General features: G+C 30.5%; 2 protein-coding genes across 4 annotated transcripts in view; one reads left to right on the forward strand and one right to left on the reverse strand.

Moving 5' to 3' along the window:
- The window catches only part of LOC115877736 (innexin inx3), a 29372-nt gene extending 10478 nt beyond the window's left edge, over window positions 1-18894 (forward strand). The window contains exons 2-7 of the mRNA XM_030894028.1: window positions 2520-2697; window positions 6123-6328; window positions 9123-9341; window positions 13309-13461; window positions 17527-17769; window positions 18469-18894. Of these exons, the coding sequence (XP_030749888.1) occupies window positions 2535-2697; window positions 6123-6328; window positions 9123-9341; window positions 13309-13461; window positions 17527-17769; window positions 18469-18660 (1176 nt within the window). The 5' untranslated portion in view covers window positions 2520-2534 and the 3' untranslated portion in view covers window positions 18661-18894. The remainder of the gene's footprint in view (window positions 1-2519; window positions 2698-6122; window positions 6329-9122; window positions 9342-13308; window positions 13462-17526; window positions 17770-18468) is intronic.
- The window catches only part of LOC115877735 (dedicator of cytokinesis protein 3), a 92968-nt gene that overhangs the window by 58421 nt on the left and 14687 nt on the right, over window positions 1-19860 (reverse strand). The window lies entirely within an intron of this gene.

The raw sequence follows: 19860 nt of genomic DNA on the forward strand, positions 1-19860 counted from the left end.
ATATTGAGCAATTCTCTTTCTCTGCCTATTCTGTTGTAAACTTCGGTATTTGTGATATGGGCTGTCCATGGAATTTTAAGCATTCTTCGATATATCCATGTTTCGAACGATTCGAGGCGATTCATCTCTTGAACTTTCAGTATCCATGTTTCTGCTCCGTATAATAGGATTGACCAAACATAACACTTAACGAGCCTAGTTCTCAACTCAAGGTCCAATCTGGGGTTCAGGAAGACGTTCTTCATTTAAAAAAAATTCATTTCTTGCTTGTTCTATTCTGGTTTTTATTTCCACGTCGTTGTTCAAGGTGTTAACTATCCAGGACTCGAAATATTTGAACTTGTAGACCTGTTCTAAGGTATTGCTCTCTATTTTAATAGGAATTGGTACATTTTGGTTCTTTTGAAATATTTCTAAAGGCACATTAATTAATGCAAAACTTTGTCCTAATTTAATCATCCTCGTATATCCTTAGTTTAAGATATCCCAATGGTGGGGGTCGAATTAGAATCACCCTGTATAAAAACTGTCTAAAAATATCTTTTGACCAATAGAGAGAGAGGTATCATCTGATATAATAAATTTTAAACAAACAAAAACGATATTTGTCACCAGATCAACACTGAATTATTAATCTGTCTGAATCCAACAAATTTGTGTAGGCAGTACTATACAAGCACACTAGACGACAAAATTATATCATATATTATTCGACATTCGACTCTAATCAGTCCAGTATAATTTAATATTTTATTTTAAATCATAGGTAATTAACGATTCCAATTAAAAATTGCTATGTCAAAAGTAAAAATAAATGGTGAAAAAAGTTTAAATAGACAGAACTTTTTTCTTCATAGCCACACAACATTAATTTTTAAATCGTTGAAGCATTGAAATTGTCCCCAATAAAAATTGCTCAAAATCATTTTTCTTCAATTCTAAAAATATCCTTGACTGATTTTGGTTAAAATACAGGGAATAGCAAAAGTATTAAAAATTGTCAAAACAGAAAATAAAAATCACACAGGCCATTTAAAATTAATAAATAATAAGACAATGGCATATAATAGACGTATATAAATGAAAATCAATTATTAACCGTAACCAGATATCATTATTTAATTAAATTTTCATTTTTTACGGTACTCATTACTTATTCCTTGTAAAGTGGAATTGTGTAAAACACAAAAAAATGCTTATTACATCGCAACGAAATTTTTTAAACGTATATTAGCATAATGTACTGCAATTTGTATTCAATATTCGACATAATATATGTTTAACATATTGGTATTTGAAATTACTGTTTGTTGTTGAGACTGAAATTATTGAACAATTATTAATCAGATAAACGAATTTTACAGGGTTGTTACTGATAAAGCTTAATAATTTATGAATGTTTGCTATTTTTCTTACAACTGTCAAATATACAAGGGTGTAAAAGTTTAATTAAATAGAGAAGCCATATGTAATATTATTATATTACATGTCTGATATTTTACCGATGATGTTAACAGAGCCATATAAAACCGTTAAAAATTTCCAAAACTTCAAATAAAAAAATGTCCATTTTTTAATTCTACATTTTTTAACAAAAAAATAATATACTGAGTGTAACATTAAAAAAAAATAGAAAGTTTGGCATGGAATTTTGAACACCCTGTATGATTTAAGATTACGATATTTATAATAAAGTAAGTACGAAGAAACTATAGCAACTACCTAGAGCATAGTTTTGATTTCAGGATACAACTTAAATTTTTAATAATTTTTTTTAAAGAAGGCTTAAAAATATATTTTTTTCATTTATTTATTTAATCTCTGAAATTATCAAAACCGATTTAATAATATCTTAGGACTATGTAAAATGAATAAGAAGGATGCCAAAAATGCAATAATATACAGGGCGTTCCGTTTAAAAAATCATTCCTATCCACTTACACTTTTTTGAGCCACCCTGTAGAAGTTAAAATATTATCTTGAAATAGACCCTAGAGGTAGTAGACCCTAGTAATAGACCCTAGACCGCAGAAACACGATTATGATTTTTTTTTCGCGAAAAAAATTTGGATTTTTGCAATTTTTTGAAAAAAAAAATTTGGATTTTTGCAATTTTTTGAAAAAAAAATTTGGATTTTTTTACTTATTTAAGACTCGCCCTGTATAGGACCTATAGATGTCCGACACAGTCGCAGGTAGCAGGACTGTATAATGTAAAAATTGTCAAAATAAAATTAATAAAATGTCAAAATTTAGGAAAAATCAGACATCTTCAACATAAATTAACTAAAAAATCGATGCTAAAAAATGCTTCATTATTTCCTGGTCTGGATATTTATGTTGTTTTTGACATAGAATTGAAACCATTTCAAACATGGTTAAATTAACAATCTTAATCTCCCTTTTCAAACTTTAATATACCATTTTATTACAGAAAAATTACATTTAAAAATATTTATATAATTATGTATTATAAATCTAAGAATAACATTAGTTTAATTGATTTCTTTCTTTTGCAGACTTGACTTGCCAAAATGACTGTTTTCGGTATGGCTTCCGCGGTGGCGGGCTTCATCAAAGTCCGCTACCTCATCGACAAGGCGATGATAGACAACATCGTCTTCCGAGCCCACTACAGAGTCACCTCCGCCATATTGTTCCTCTCCTGTATTATAGTCACCGCCAATAACCTGATAGGTAAGTAAGCAAGCTTGTTAGAGATCTCTGTGTAGATTGTTTTAGATAAGATCCCTTTGTTGGAGGTCCTGAGATGAGTGTTGAGATTATATTGAATTGGTGATCGTTGTCTAAATATAGCCACTTAACTGTAAGAACCCCTATCTTTATAAAAATAATTTATATTAATTTAGACATCTGTATTTTCTGCTCAATATTAAAGGGATGTCCCCTTTCTATGTTTACACCCAGTCTCCTGTCTCTGTGTCCTGCACCTGCAACTTCTGCAGGTCCTTGATAGCATTGTTCCTCCAGTTCTGGCCTTGTTCTCCCAAATATAAAGCTTTGCTTGCGATCCAGAGTCTCGCAGTGAAACCGTGCTCTGCTGTTTTAGGATCTTTATCGCATAGTCTGCAGCACAGGCTTCCTTGAAACAGGTTGAGCTTGATCAAATCAATATAGCCATATTATGTCCTGTCAAGAAACCTGTTGTAATTTGTAATCCGTACTTTATTCCTGCCAGTATTAGCAGTTTCTTTGTAGTTTTAGACCTAGGTCTTTGGATGAAAGCCTTGTTATGCCTGTGTCCCTGTATGTCTCTCCAGTGGACGGTTTACTTTTCTTGATCCAGAGCTTTACTGCACGACAGGTTATACATTTGGGTATTTCCAGTACTGACTTTGGACCAAGATAGCATTCGAATAACCCTTGCCTTACCAGTTCGTCGGCTTTGTTGTTGCCTGATGCCGCTATGGCCCAGCACCCAGAACAATTTAATCCTGTTCCTTTCTGCCAGAATTCCAAGACATCTGGGTTAAATTAGAACTTTGAAGTGGCTGTTGACTTCTTCCACTGCGACCTTTCCAGATCTATTATCGTGATCCTCTACTGGTCTCTAGGTTACAATCTCCAGTCTCTCTTCACAAAAATGTGTTTTTTTTTGCTTCCGAAGACGGGAAGAGATATACTTCCCGAAACGTTAAGCATTTTTTTGTTCGTTATTCAAATTTGTTTATTAGTAAATCACTGCTGACAATCTCCGTTGGATTAACACAGCAGTGTTTACAAAAAATAACCGTTTTATTTTGTAGATTTTCTAACAGTGGTGAAATACGCAGGGTTGGAAAAAATCATGATTTAAAAAAAAAATCAGATTTTTTTGATTTTAATTCAAAACAATATTTACGTCGGATTTGCAAATGACTAAGACTTATTTCCAATTAAAGCCCTATCCTAAATGGGTAAATCTATCTAGATTAACATTAACAATTCTACGGGGCGTGTGATTTTTCCACATGTATTCCTCCAATATATTCCGCAAAAAAAGTCGATCGCTTCAGATCAAAAGGATTTTTTTCAAACGTTTCAAAAATATTAATTTTTTGTCATTTTGACGCCTAGGCATAAAAGTAAAGCACTGTTACGCCTAAGCACAAAAGTACGAAAATATATTATTAAACTGATATTAAGTGTCAAATTCAACGAGTGTACAAATTGTTGTTCAATTACTGTTTATATTATTTACAATGTATGAAATTGATTCTATTCGGAGTAAAAATGTACTTTTTGTGCCTCCCTGTAACATCGGAATAGCTTTACGATGGTCCTTCAAAGGTACAGCAGCGTCAAAAAAAAGTATAATTTTTGAAAAGTAAATCGGAAATAGTCTTAAATCGAGAATGAAATTAGTATGTATTATCTAATATCAAAGTGTAAAGGACTTACTGCAGATCAAAATGTCGATAGGAATTTGGAAACATACAATCGTTTCAAAACAAAATATAAAACAACATATTTTCTGACAAGAATTATATATTCTCGGGAATAAAGATATAGTCTCTATATTAGAAGAACCTAGTTCTGCACTAGACTTTGCGAATGATATGTATTCGAACAGCGAATTTTTGTCACTTATACAGAAATTTTAAAACAAATCCCTGCGTTAAGCGGTCTAATGGATTCACGCGAAATTAGTTCAAAAATCGGTCCAACAATTAAATTAATGAATAAATATTTTTATATAGTTTTATAACATTTACAATTATTTTTCGATTTATTATCTGTAGTAGTCTGTTATAGAAAATGTTTATAGTTTTCTAGGACACAGTTTTATAACTTTTACAGTTATTTTTTGATTTATTATAAAGTTTCAATAAAATTATTTTTTTTATTTAAATTACATGATTAAAACTAAAAAAATCACTTGATTTAAATCATTTGATTTAAGTTACCCTGCGAAATACCCATTAGATTTTTTAGAGAGATGAATCCGCCACAGCGGTATAGAGATTTCTCATTTTAATTCACTTCTTAATTGTATGTTCCGTCATTTCTTGGCTGTTGTCTGTCGAAACCTTCCCTAACTCGTTGGAAAGACTAACTAAATAATAATGAATTTTTTTCATTGTTATTTTAAATAAAATAACAATGCACACAAATTTTATGAAAGAATATTCTCTCTATAAAGAAATTCTCGAATATTTTCATACTTTTCTCTAATTATTCGTGAAAACGTTTATAGTGTTACTGCACTTTTCCACAGCATTAAATCACTTCTACGATCTATTATTAAACCAAGCTTCCCTGCCTATGCATTTGTTTGTATTATTACCAGCAACTATTAAATTTCCTCCTAAAGCTGACTTTGTAATTTATATAGGGGTCATTGTTAAGAACGCATTTAATACCACTATATTGTATATCATTATATTTTACAAATAATTAATACAATAAGTAGCATTTAACAATTCTTATTATATTTTAGAGTATTTGTCATACCATATAATACCGTATGATCGAAAAAAAACTTGCCAAAAATTAACACTATTTATAGAAAGATTAAAAAAGGATGCATACAAATCTGTTTCCAAAAAATACTTTTTTTCTATAGGAACTGTTAAAATTGTCTTAAATCTATCAAAAATACTAGATAAAATAGTACTTTAACCGCAAACCGAGAGCGAGGATAGGTTAAAAACTTTATTTCTTCTCGCACGTTTTTTAATTGCTTCCATTTTTGATAATGATGATAATAATAATTAATGATAATAATAAAATTTCTTTTCATAAGTTATTCGGTATTTAAATGGATGCAGTTTGGATATGGCGTTTGTCGTTTCAGCCTGAATATCTGTTGGTAATTTACTTATTTCGTTTTGAGCCATTTCTGGCTCCAATTCAATCAGCAATCGACACGAAAGAGAATTAAAAAATATTGACACAAAACTGACAACTAAAGAGACAGCTTTATTTATTTGCCAAATTACATAGAAACCAACGCCAACCCAACACAATATTTTTTGTACTCGTAATAAATTCCTTGAAATAATAATTTCTGAATATTTTTTAAAACGTAACTCGCTATAGAAAAAAAAATTGGATCGTATAGTATTTCTAGACAAGCAACGAATTGGTATAGATATATAAACAAATGTTTTTGTTTGCAGGTGATCCGATTCAATGTATAAATGACAGAGGTGTGCCTGGTCACGTGATCAACACGTACTGCTGGATAACGTACACGTTCACTTTGCCACACGAGCAAGGAAAAATCGTTGGAACCGAAGTGGCCCATCCGGGTTTAGGAAACGAGAACCAAGAGAAAACGTATCACAGTTACTACCAATGGGTTCCATTCGTCTTATTCTTTCAGGTATGTTATATAAATAATGTACAAAAGACTCAATGCATAACCTGGAATAGGAATCCTTCAACGGTCTAAGAAATTTCTCAAGACTTACGACCGAGAAAAATCAACGATTTTCTTTGATTTAAGTAAGAACAGTCTTCGGATTGCCACGGGGTTTTTAAAATGGGGAAACACTAGAACACCCCTCAACACTGAGTGAAACGTTAACAAAAAAAGACATCTAACTAAAGAGAATATACAACACTCCGTTCATAAAATACCAATTGTTTACAATCATACATACTTTAACACTTTCTTGGAAATTTCAAGTTCTTGAACATTGTATCGATATATTCTTAAATTAATTTTCTTGGGACATCAGGTTCCGAAAACACTGAAATTATGTTTTCATCTTGTTTTGAAAAAACTTTATTTAGTCTATAGACAAACGTTTCGGCCAACAATACAGCCTTCATCAGAGTTATATATTATACTAGCATGTACCCGCGACTTCGTTCGCGTAGAATTAATCATTTGTAATGGTGATGATAAAGCAAAGCAAGAATTTCCATTAACATACCTATAAACTGGATAAAATTTTCTCACATTTATCAGCATGAGAAAAAACAATAGGGCGACATTATTATATAACTTGGTAATATTTGAGGGGTAGTTTCATCTCGTTAGAATTTGACTTTCGAAAAATTCGTTTGCCAAAAATAAGCTTTTTACGTCAAGCAGTTTACAGAATCGGTTAAGAATTCAACTTTTGAACACCCTGTATGATTTTTAAAATTTCAAATATGTAAAAAAAACGAAATAAATTATGCTTGTCCAAGCGTTTTTCCGAAAGACTAACCGCTTTTTAAATAAATCATTGTAATATTTGAGTGGGCGTTTTACCCTCTTTTCGAATTTGGTATTATGGAAAACCCCTCCTTATCGAACCTCTACACCCCACAGTCAATCCGTTTGCCAAAAATCAGCTTTAAACGTCAAGCAGTTTAAGCAGAATCGTGATTACTCAATGGTTATATTTTATGAAACACCCTGTATAAATTTATCAAAAATCGTAAAATAGGTATGTAAAACAACAAAATAAAATATACGTGTTTAAGAGTTTTTCCGAAAAACTCACCGGTTTTTGAATAAAAAATATTTTAATATTTGAGGGATTAGTTTCACCCCCTTAGAATTCGAGTTTCGAAAAATCCCTTCTTATCGAACCTCTACACCCTAAAGTCAATCTGTTTTCCAAAAATCTATTTTTACGTCAAGCGCTTTAAGCAAGATCGTGATTAATCAATGACCAGATTTTTCGAAACACCCTGTATACATTTTTAAAAAATCTTAAAATATGTAAAAAAACAAAATAGAATATACGTGTTTAAGCGGTTTTTCGGAAACTTGATCGTTTTTTAAATAAAAAATATTGTAATATTTGAGGGGTGGTTTCACCCCCTTGGAATTAGAATTTCGGAAAATCCTTTCTTATCGAACCTCTACACCCTAAAATCAACCTGTATGCCAAAATTGAGCTTCTTACGTTGAGTAGTTTGAGCAGGATCGTGATTAATCAGTATGTCAGTCACTTAAGGATTTTATACTATATTAGTATAGGTTAAAAGAATTTACAAAAATTAATATCCAAACACAGACAATCTATGAATATCATGTCATTGTGCTGTGATAGTAAGTAAATCTAAGTATCAATTTGAGACTAGAATAGTCCACCTTTTTGCAAACTAAGCACTGGCAAACCATCTTAGATATTTAAAAATACTTTAACAGTTCTTTTGCAAAAAGAAAAACAGTAAAAATTACTTGAAAATCACAAACACCACGCAGCAACACTGTTAAACCTAACATGAATGAAACCAATCCATGAAACTTTTACCATTAATAGTGAAAACATCGTAAAAACCATAGAAACCAAACAGTCTTCCTAAAGCAGCGTTGTCACATTTACTTCCCTCATAAATTTTAATTTAATTTAATTAGAAAACTCAAAATAATTTCAAAGATATAATCTATGTATTTTAACTAAAATTATATACCTACACATATTATTTAGTATCCCGTTTCTATAGGTACCCAAAAAACCATTAATAACCATCAAATATATTATAACACTATATTGCTAGTAAGGAACAGAAATTGAAGCTAAATTTTTGAGATGGAGCTATACAAAATCCACATAAGTCGGTCCTTTTCGTTCAACAGCTTTGAACTACGCAAGCGTGAGAAGTGCTTCGCGATTAGTTGATTTATTTCATACTAACCAATAGAAGTAGTTGTCTAAGTTTTTATTTACCACGTAAATCAATTTAGCATCTGACTATTCGCGCCTTTACTTATAAATTTAAATTTAACCTCTGACATATTTAAACAAAAACAAGAAACGGATAGATATGATGAATATCTAAAATAACAGGTTAAAATACTGCCATTACCAATAAAAAATAATAGAGTTTAAAATAGTGCGCGGGCAGGTGACAGCGTTCAGCCATGAAGTAGATGAATCAGATCGTTTTATTTGGCGCGTGTGCACGAAAATCCTTTTGAACGAAAAGGATAGACTTATGCAAGATTGATATTCGTATTTCTTTTCTTTGGCTTCACTTTCCACTCATTGTGTAAATGCGGTACTAGCAATATAGTCTTATAATATATTTGATTACAATAATAACATACTTAGTTTTGAAATACAAGCCGCAGAAACAATGTAGCGCAATTCGCAGAAATTACAACAGATAAAACTCTTTTCTGATATAATAAGCTTAAATAGTGTATTTTGCTATAATATGATCCATTTTAGGGTGTGGTTTTCTACGTTCCTCACTGGCTGTGGAAAAACTGGGAAGAAGGAAAAATAAGAATGATTTCCGGAGGACTGAGAGGTGCCCTGGTTGGTGAGAAAGCCGAAAGGGAACAAAGACAGAACAGATTGGTACAGTACCTCATCGAAACGATGCACCAGCACAACACCTACGCATTCGGGTACTTTCTGTGCGAAGCTCTCAATTTTATCAATGTGGTAAGTCTCTTGTAAAATTCTGACTTGATCAGTCTGTTTTTTTTTAGTTTTTTTACTTATCCACGTAGGTATACCGATCTGGGCATCGAAACTGCGTGGTCTGGATTTTAACGTGTAAGACAGTGATGTAGACAGCTTAATGGAAAATCAAATGTATTAAAAAGAGATAAAAGTTGGGTTGATACATTTCTCCTATGCGGTATTGCCGGATTTTGCATCAAAATTTCAAACCGCACAAGTAGGCGTTTACGAAATATGTTGCATCTAGGGCACAAATTACCTATAACAGATGCGAAAGAAAGCGACTGCATCGGAAACCGCTCGGCAAACCCGACACGCCTATTGAGTGGTGTAAATACACCAGTCGTTTAGTCCGGAAACCTATGCTGTGTCGTATTCGCTTGCTGGAATGACATAGTGCGTGGTTATATGTTTCTTTTTAAAAACGCGTGTAGGATTTTTGTTGAACTTTTGAACTGTTATTTCTAAGTTTTGGTAATTTGTATAATAATATTTAAAATGGGATGCAAATGTGTTTATTTATAAGGAAAAAAAAGATATTTATAGCATAAAAAAATAATTTATTTAACAAAATTTAATTAAAAATGTGACAAAATAGTTACCTTTCTATTGGTTCTATCGGACTTTTTTCGACTATATAAATCTTTATTTGTAAACTTTAACTTTAATACATCAAATATTTTCAGTCTAATAAATCATTTAATGATATAAATAAGAGGAAATTTCTCACATGGGTGGTCAAATTTTATAGTTTTCATTATATCAAACAGCCTCTGAGAAATTTTTTCAACTCAAAATGCCTTTAATTATGTTTGACTACATCATTAAAAAGGGTCTTCAAATACATCAATGTGATATTTGTCTAAAATTTGCAAAAGAATCCGAATCTCTGGATAACTCGAAATTATTTACCCATTTAAAAGCCTTTGATCATGAAAGTGGAAAAATTTGTTCATTTTATTTACAGACTGGAAAAATTATTTATATTAAATTTTGATGAGTTTTGCACTGAAGAAAACATTCAGAGGCTGTTTGATATAATGAAAACTATAGAATTTGACCACCCATGTGAGAAATTTCCTCTTAATTACATCATTAAATTATTTATTAGATTGAAAATATTTTATGCATTAAAGTTTACAAAAAATAAAGATTTATATAGTCGAAAAAAGTCCGATAGAACCAATAGAAATGTAACTATTTTGTCACATCTTTAATTAAATTTTGTTAAATAAATTAATTTTTTATACTATAAATATCTTTTTTTCCTAATCTCCTACGAGCTGATATAATATGACGAGCAATCTATTAAATTACTGTGAGATTATACAGAAAAGTCCACAGACTTCGAGACATAGGAAAATCAAGTCCATTTAGCGTGTGTCCAAATTTTGACAAGTTTTCAAAAATGACAGTTTTGTTTAGACTGACGTTTAATTTCACCTGACTTCTCGGTGAATGATTTCTTTTATGGGGGTACATACAATCTAAAATTTACGGCCATGAAGAAATTCAAAACTTGGAGCAGTTAAGGCAGAAAATATTTAATGCCTTTGACACTGTCACCCCTGATATGTTATCCAATGTGAGGAGGGATTTTATGATCATTTGGGTTATTGTTTAATGCAAGAGGGAGGCACTTTTGAACAATTTTGTAATTTTTTAAATTTCATTATCCTGTTTTTACCGTTTACCCATTACCTACCTTGACGAACATGGGAAAACGAAGGTCCTTTTCAGAACCACAAATATTTTGATTGAGAAAATTGGTAACTTTTTTTTTGGATTAAGAAACAAAAGTTGTTAATATAATACCAATTTAAAAGTGTTTTAGTAGTTTTAATACACACCATGATATAAAATTTATTATTATTATAATGTACATTATTAATACTATTGTTCATTCGAAATGGCATTAAGGCCCAATTGCAACAACGATTTAAATTTTTCTTAAAGATAAGTAGAGCTTAGAATGAGCTGTATTTATATTTACTTTAATATTCACCTTAAATGAGGGAATTTGACTGATACAATTTTTGAATTTGAATTGTTTTTAATGATACTAACAATTTTAGTTCAATTTTTAATAAAATTTATTTAATATTAATAGAAATCCAAGAGATTTGAAACCTCTTTTAGCGATTTATAACATTCTCAAGTGAATTACAGGTGCCCTTATTTTCTATGAAAACCACACAGCTTTTTTCATAGTCGCTGCAGTTGCTATAGCTATAAAAAACTAATTTTTTAAGGTGTGAAAATTGTGACACACGCTAAATGGACTTGATTTTTCGTATGTCTCGAAGTCTGTGGACCTTTTTGTATGCCTCGATAACATATTGGTGCAGATTATTTTCACCCAAACAAATAATAACCCAAACTATACATTGATACGGATTGTCTATGAACACTCTTTCTGAAGGTCACAGAAACCTGAACGCGTAATTCGGTGTTCTTTCGCATCTGTTGTAGTTAATTTGTGTCTAGAGTTGGAACTTTATTTTTCACAATTAGTTACTCATTTTACTAGAGTTGTAATAGATTATATTTAGCTTAAATATATTATCTTTATTTCAGTAGTATACATAAAAGTTTTTTTTTAAATAGTTTATTTTTTCTACGCATATTTTACTACACGCGTAAAAACCGGCAATACTGTGTGCCACTTTTTATTTTGTCTCTCTGTTTGTCAACCGGTCATTTATATGTATCTCTGTCGCATGCATTAAAATACAGACCACGCAGATCAAGTGTCCACGATGGTATATGATCTAGGGTGCTAGGGTTTGATGGTTTGAGTAGCAGTTTTTTATTTTTTTAATTTTCTTTGGCAGCACAATATATTTTTAATTTTGATACTGAACGATGTCCGCCAATAATAAATAATTATATACTCAAAATCAAATGACAATAACAAAATTATTACCAGAAATCTTAGATTAACAAACCAAAAACAATGAGCCAGAAACAATGTACAGAAACAATATACAGTATGTCCCCGGATTGTCTTTACAAGACGAAAAACTTTTTTATTATTAACATTTTGAGAAAAATGCATTCTTCATAAAAAATATTGCTTGTTCTAAAATGGTTAATCCCATTTATACTTTTACAAATTTCCATACCGTTTTAGAAATAATCAAAATAAATGGTATTTTATTTGTAACTAGGACAGAGAGACAGTAAATGTGGTAAAATCATAACATATTTTTTATCTATTGTTAAGTACATAATCCTTTTTTTGTTGCAAAGTATATTTAAATAATTTTAAGAAAAAAACAGTTTATATTTGCATTCTTACTCATTTCAAAATTTATATTACGTCATATTTTAACTAAGAAATTAAAAAAGCTAGGGATTAGATTAAAAATAAGATGAAATATGACAAATGAATTAAATGTCGTAGAGAAATCTAATTTTAAGCTTTTGTTTTATGGGATATATTTAAAATAGTAGACAAGAAAAATTAACTGTTGAGTTTTAAAGGACTCACTAATATAACTCACTATAAATACTTATTTTTAACAACACTATGTCTAACTTACTGTAGAAAATTTGATACAGTTTTTGATATTTTTAAAGAATACTAAAAATATTACTATGAAGGTAATATTAAATGGTGTTTCTTTATAACCCTACTAGTTGAAGCCTGGCGCATCCGCCACGACATCGACATCAGGAAAAAAAAATACTTTTTTTTAATTAAATGAAAAACAAAAAATCCGGCGATGGCAGTTTTTATAAGAACCAGTTAGCTATCTTTTAGTAAAAAAAGCAACTTTCTAGAGCAAGTCGTTACTTCAGTAGAGACGACACAGAAAAACATTAGCATTTTGTGTATGTAGATAATCTGTTTTTTTTTAAATAAATGTCCTAGTTTAAAAAAATACTGTACAGACTACAGAGTATCAAATCATACCGCTAATTAGATATACTTTTTTTTCAGATTGTAAACATAGTTTTGACTGACAAGTTCCTAGGTGGCGCTTTCATGAGCTACGGTACTGACGTAGTACGATTCTCCAACATGAACCAAGAGAATCGTACCGATCCCATGGTGGCTGTATTTCCCAGAGTAACCAAATGCACATTCCACAAGGTACTTTTTACTTACATATTATCTTATAAGCCTAATGAATAATTGTTAAAATAATATATTTGAGGCGTCAAATTGCAAAACCCGTCTTATCCCAAAAACGTTAGCCAGTTTCGACCGAACAACCGTTGGTTATGTTTGACAGATAAACAATGCATTAAACGTCAGTTGTCGTACCGATTGGTTGACAACTGACGTTTAAAGCATTGTTTATCTTTCAAACATAACCAACGGTTGTTCGCTCGAAATTGGCTGTTGTTTCGAGATAATATGCAAAAACTGTGTGAGGCGTTATTTTACATGTCTCACATGTCCATTGAGTGGAATCATTGTTTTGTATCACGTTTTTCTAGAAATTAATATTTAATTTTTAAAGAGAAAAAACACAAAAATAATTCGGATCAGAATTGCAATAAAAAGCAAATATAAGTGCTATATTTTGTTTTTGGTTTGGTTTTGCAGTAACAAAATTTGTAGTGAATTTTATATAAGAATATTCGACTTTTGCTGCAGTTTGGGACTATGTTTGTGTAGATTTCGGGGTCCCACTATTAATATATGACATTAGACAATTTTTTTTAAATGGATAAGGGGGGTTTTGCAACTTGAAGCCTCATTTTATTCATCCAATTCCACTGCTATGGTTCTTCTCATGTAACATTTCCTCTCTTCGACATTTGACATCATATACAGTGGTGGCCAAAAGTATAGAAACTTTTTACTTTTTAAAATATCACAGAAAATATTGCTATGCTTAAACTCTCAGGAATATAAATGAACAGCTTATCAGCAAATAAAAGTATTCCAAAAATTACACAGCGAAAAAAATCTGTTTAGCAGTTTTTGTAGGAGAACAATAGATTTCTTGTGGCCAAAAGTATGGAAACCATAAATAAATACATTAAAATTATTTAGTTTAAGCTGATAAACGGTACGATTTGCTTCAGATAAATATAAACATCATGCCCAAGTCTAAATATTTCTCTACGGATTTAAAAAATAAAATAGTTGAATTATACAAGAGCGGTTATAAACAAATTCAAATAAGTAAAAATTTAAACGTTTTAAAAGGCACCGTTTCGAAAATAATTCGTAAATTTAATAAACCAGGGAACGTTTCAACAGCTTTTAAGTCAGGAAGACCAAGAAAGTTGTGCAACAGGACAATGAAAGTAATGAAGAGAATATCAATGGGAGATCCAAGAAAAACATCCACAGACATTTCTCGAGAAATGGGTGAAAGGGGAATATCGGTGTCTGCACGCACGGTGAGAAGAAAGTTGGATGACATGGGACTTTTTGGAAGAGTTGCGGTGAAGAAACCACTAATATGAAAGAAAAAATAGGATGGCCCGCTTTAAATTTGCTCAAGATCATCTCACCTGGTCTTATCAGAAATGGAATACTGTACTGTTTAGCGACGAAAGCAAGTTTCAACTGTTTGGTAGTGACGGGAGACGTTATGTCCGAAGACCAAAAGGTACACGGTACAGCCATAAGTACCACATGCCCACAGTAAAACATGGGGGTGGGAGTATAATGGTATGGTGGTGTTTTTCTCGCTCAGGTGTTGGTCCTCTTGTTAAAATTGATGGAATAATGGACCGTTTTTTGTACAAAGACATATTGGAGAATAATATGCTGCCTCATGCTGATGAAGAAATGCCACTCAGATGGTTGTTCCAGCAAGACAATGATCCCAAGCACAAATCTCGGTTTGTTCAAAATTGGTTAAATGAACATAATGTTCCACTAATGGATTGGGCCTCACAGTCTCGGGATCTTAACCCCATAGAAAATTTATGGGACCATTTGGATAGCAAAATTCGAAGCCATTCTATTTCAAATAAAAATGAATTATGGGAAGTGCTAAAAACTGAATTGGCGACCATTTCCAGTAAAGATTGTACGAGATTGATCGATTCGATGCCACGAAGATGTAGAGAAGTAATTAATTCAAAGGGATATTCCACTAAATATTAGTAATTTTTATATTATCTTGAATTTTAATAAACATTCTTCTTAAGTTTCCATACTTTTGACCAAGAAAATATTCATAATTTTTTATATATTTTTTGATAGCTGTAATTTTTTATTTAAATGTATTAGGTTTTGTAGGAAATTATTTGTAGGTCACGATTATATAAGTCGTTTTATTTCATATTTTAATTTCTCAGCATAAATGACAAATTAAAAAAGTTTCCATACTTTTGGCCACCACTGTATGATAACGCTATGATCTCTATGTACAGGGTGATTCAAACTTCCCGCCCTTGGCTTATAACAGGAAAAGGAAAACTGCAAATACAAATTTCGAAGACAGGATTTGAATGGCAGTGTGTAAGGTATATATTTTCGTATTTAAACATTTTTTAACTTTTTTCAAAATAAACAAAATACAAGAAGCAGAAAAAAGGGGCCAAAAAAAGAATTTTCAAAATGGTGGAAATGACGTCAAATTTTTTTTTCACAAAGTCATCATTTTTTTTATATTCTGAAAGAATATATTTTTTTAAACAACTTTCATTAAAAAAGTTTTTCTCTATCTTTATTTGGTTACAAGCTATGGGACTCCAAATTTAAAATTTTTAAATAAATCTCAACTCACCCCGTGATAATTAAACCAAATAATATTTTGTCATTAGTATCTTTTTTTGGTAAATTAACATTATTAACAATAAATGCGAAGTTATTGTTTAAAATAAAAAACGACATAATGCAATAAAATCAAAAAATTGAAAATAACATATAATTAACAAATAAAGATAGAAAAAAAACTTTTTTAATGAATGACTTTGTGAATAAAATATTTTTTTGACGTCATTTCCACCATTTTGAAGAAAGTTGAAAAATGTTTAAATGCGAAAAAATATACCTTACACACTGCCATTCAAATCCTGTCTTCGAAATTTGTATTTGCAGTTTTCCTTTTCCTGTTATAAGGCAAGGGCGGGAAGTTTGAATCACCCTGTACATATGATAACGCTATGAGAATTGACCTCGGTGGAACCGAGTGTCTTTAGCGTTGCTTGGCGGTCTCCTGAGTAGAGAATGCAATCTAGAGATAAGAGGACAATACCGGGTGCGTCTCAAAAGTGGCTCACTCCTATAACTTTTTTATTTTTTCAGATAAAAAAACGAGATTTGGTATGTTAGTATAGGACATAAATTAGGATTGATTGGCACATTCAATTGTTTTTTATCACTTCCTGTTTCACCGGAAATGAAAACTTTTGATTTTTAAATGATACCCTCGGTATTTTTTACTTTATTCGATAGAAACTAACAGTCTGAATATTCTATTCTGACATATCATATGTCAACTTTTGACATTTTCGCATATGGTTTATTTGAAATTGTAACATGCGGTTCATAACGACAATTTGACTTAAAATTTCAAGTGCTTGGTACCAAATTATTCGTAAAAAAATGCTTTTTCCAAATATGCTAATGAACCACCCTTGTTCCGTTTGAAAAAACTAAGATGTGATTAAAAATACGACTTGGACACCTTTTAACCGGCCAGGACAAGACACGAAAAACATTAGAAGATCAAATCTATTTTCCAAGGCTCTTTGATTAAAAATTAGTGTTTTTAACACGACCTATAGATAGAAATTTAAAATACGATTTTTTTAAAGCAAAAATGTCAAAAGTTGACATATGATATGCCATTATATTCTGAGTGTCATTTTTTATGTAAAAAACCGAGGGTGCCATTTAAAAATGAAAAGTTGTAGTTATTTCCGGTAAAACAGGAAGTGACATAAAACAATTAAATACGTCAATCAATCCTAATTTATGTCACATACTAACATACCAAATCTTGTTATTTTATCTGAAAAAATAAAAAAGTTATAGGGGTGAGCCACTTTTGAGACGCACTCGATAAAATCTGTGATTCATACCAACTAATTTTTAATTAAAATAATACCAACATTGATTTCTTTTACATATCATAGTATTGTTAAACCATATTAAGAAAAGTTACACCAGAAGAATTATACTATGCATTATCTCCTTTACATCCAGACTAGATGAACAATAACATTTCTCTTATCTTTATAGTTTGGTCCATCAGGTTCAATCCAAAAACACGACGCCCTCTGTGTTCTAGCTCTGAACATCCTCAACGAAAAAATCTACATCTTTTTGTGGTTCTGGTTCATCATCCTAGCCATCCTCTCCGGACTGGCTATAGTGTATTCAGCAGCTGTCATTTTACTACCTAGCACTAGAGAAACGATTCTGAAGAGAAGGTTCAGATTTGGAGCTCCTAATGCAGTGGACACCATTATTAGAAAAACTCAAGTAAGGATAATTTTTTAAATATGGCTTAAAAAAGACAGACATCATTTTCATTATGGTTTCTCAAACTTATACCGATCTGGTGATAGAAACTGCGTGGTCTGAATTTTAACGTAAAAGACAGTGATGTAGATAGCTTATGATAAATCAAATGTATTAAAAAGAGATAAAAGTTAGGTTATATACATTTCCTCTATGCGGTATTCTCGGATTTTGCATCAAAATTTCAAACCGCATAAGTAGGTGTTTACGAAAAATGTTGCTAATCTAGGGTTGGAACTTTATTTTTTACAATTAGTTACTGATTTTACAACAGCTGTAGTAGATTCTTAAAGAACTGTCGAACAGAAATGAGCATTACTGAATAGCTTAGATATATTGTCTTAATTTATTTATTAATTTCTCGTACGAACCGGCAACACTGTATGCCGCTTTTTATTTTGTCTCTCTGCCTGTCAACTGGTCGTATAAGTATATTTATCTCTGTCGTATGCATTAAAGTACACTAAGTACAGACCACGGAAATAAAGTGACCAGGGCTAGTGGATGTGCTTTTTCAAAATTCAACAAAAACAAAAATACAAAATAAACTATAAGAAAACTCTAAAAATAATGAAATCTAAATATTTCCAATTTTTTTCCAGAAATATTTAGGGAATATTTCTGAAACATATATAACTAATGTTTTGTTCTTATTTATAGGTTGGAGATTTCCTGTTGCTCCATCTCTTGGGCCAAAACATGAACCTACTGGTCTTTGGAGAAATCCTGGATGAATTCGTGCGCAGAATGAACTTCGGGAGTAATAGTAATCTACCATCGGCACCAAGCACACTGGAGATGAGCCCGATTTATCCAGAAATAGAGAAATACGGAAAGGAGACCGAAACTTAATTTTTTTTAGCTTAAACCAAAATTTTATGGCATTTTTTTAATATTTACTTAAATCTCCTTTATTCTTCTGTAGTTTTGGACAATTTATATCAAGTTTAGGATCTCAAAAAATATACTAGAAAAAAAAACTAAAAAAAAATATTCTTTCTGTGATTTTTTTTAAATGAAAATATTTTACAGAATTTTAGTGTTATAAGTATAATTATGTAATTGATAATATGATAAATTTTACTATATTTTTTAGTAATACATATCTTTAAGCGCTTTTATTTTACAATAATATTTATAAAGACAAATAATTCTTAAGATACTGATCATTGTAATCGTAATTTTATATTTTATAATATTCCACTAGAATTAAATTTTTATATAGTATAGTATAGCTTTTATAAAAAATCAAATGAGAATAAGTACATATCCATTCATTCCTATAGAAAGTATACTGTTTTTCTGGTAAAAACGTACTCTCTATAATTATTTTTTTATATTTTAGTTTTAAGACTGCTTATTTTAAATAAACATTTTATTTCTAGGATAAATTTAGATCAACTGATTTACATTAAGTGGTATTTTGCGATATAATATAGGAATAAAGATTTGACAATAATTTCGATTTATTATTTTTGAATAACAAAAACATTAGAAAAAAAATGTCTAATGGATTTGTCGTAAATAAGTATAGGTTAAGGATATATTTGTTATGAAAATGAAATTAATCGGTAATTACCTGTAGGTTAGCATACTGTTTCAAGGGTATACTATAATTATAGGAACTTGAATAAGCAAATAAATTATTGGTAAATGCTTACTTAAAAATTACGATTTTATTAAAATAACCTATTATCGTTTTTAATTAACTTATCGAACATGATTTACATGTTACTAACTGACGCAACTTCGTATCACCCTGTATCACCAAGCAGCAAGGTGCAAAGATTTAAATCAACTTGATCAGATTTATATAGTAAAAGTTATAAAAATTTTTCTTATAATGCTATAAAAATTATTCCTATATCAAATATACCCTATCTATTCATCAAATAAAAAGTTACACTTACTGTTCAAATGTTTAAATACTTTTAATAAATCGAAAAACAATTATTGTAAAAGATATAACACATATACCTAATTGCTGGTCTATTTTAATATTTATTTTACATAAAAAATTCGTTATTTCAAATACAACACTCTGTATATTTT

The sequence above is a fragment of the Sitophilus oryzae genome, unplaced genomic scaffold (assembly GCF_002938485.1).
Source record: "Sitophilus oryzae breed Bouriz unplaced genomic scaffold, Soryzae_2.0 scaffold_1498_pilon_pilon, whole genome shotgun sequence".
NCBI lineage: Eukaryota > Metazoa > Arthropoda > Insecta > Coleoptera > Curculionidae > Sitophilus > Sitophilus oryzae.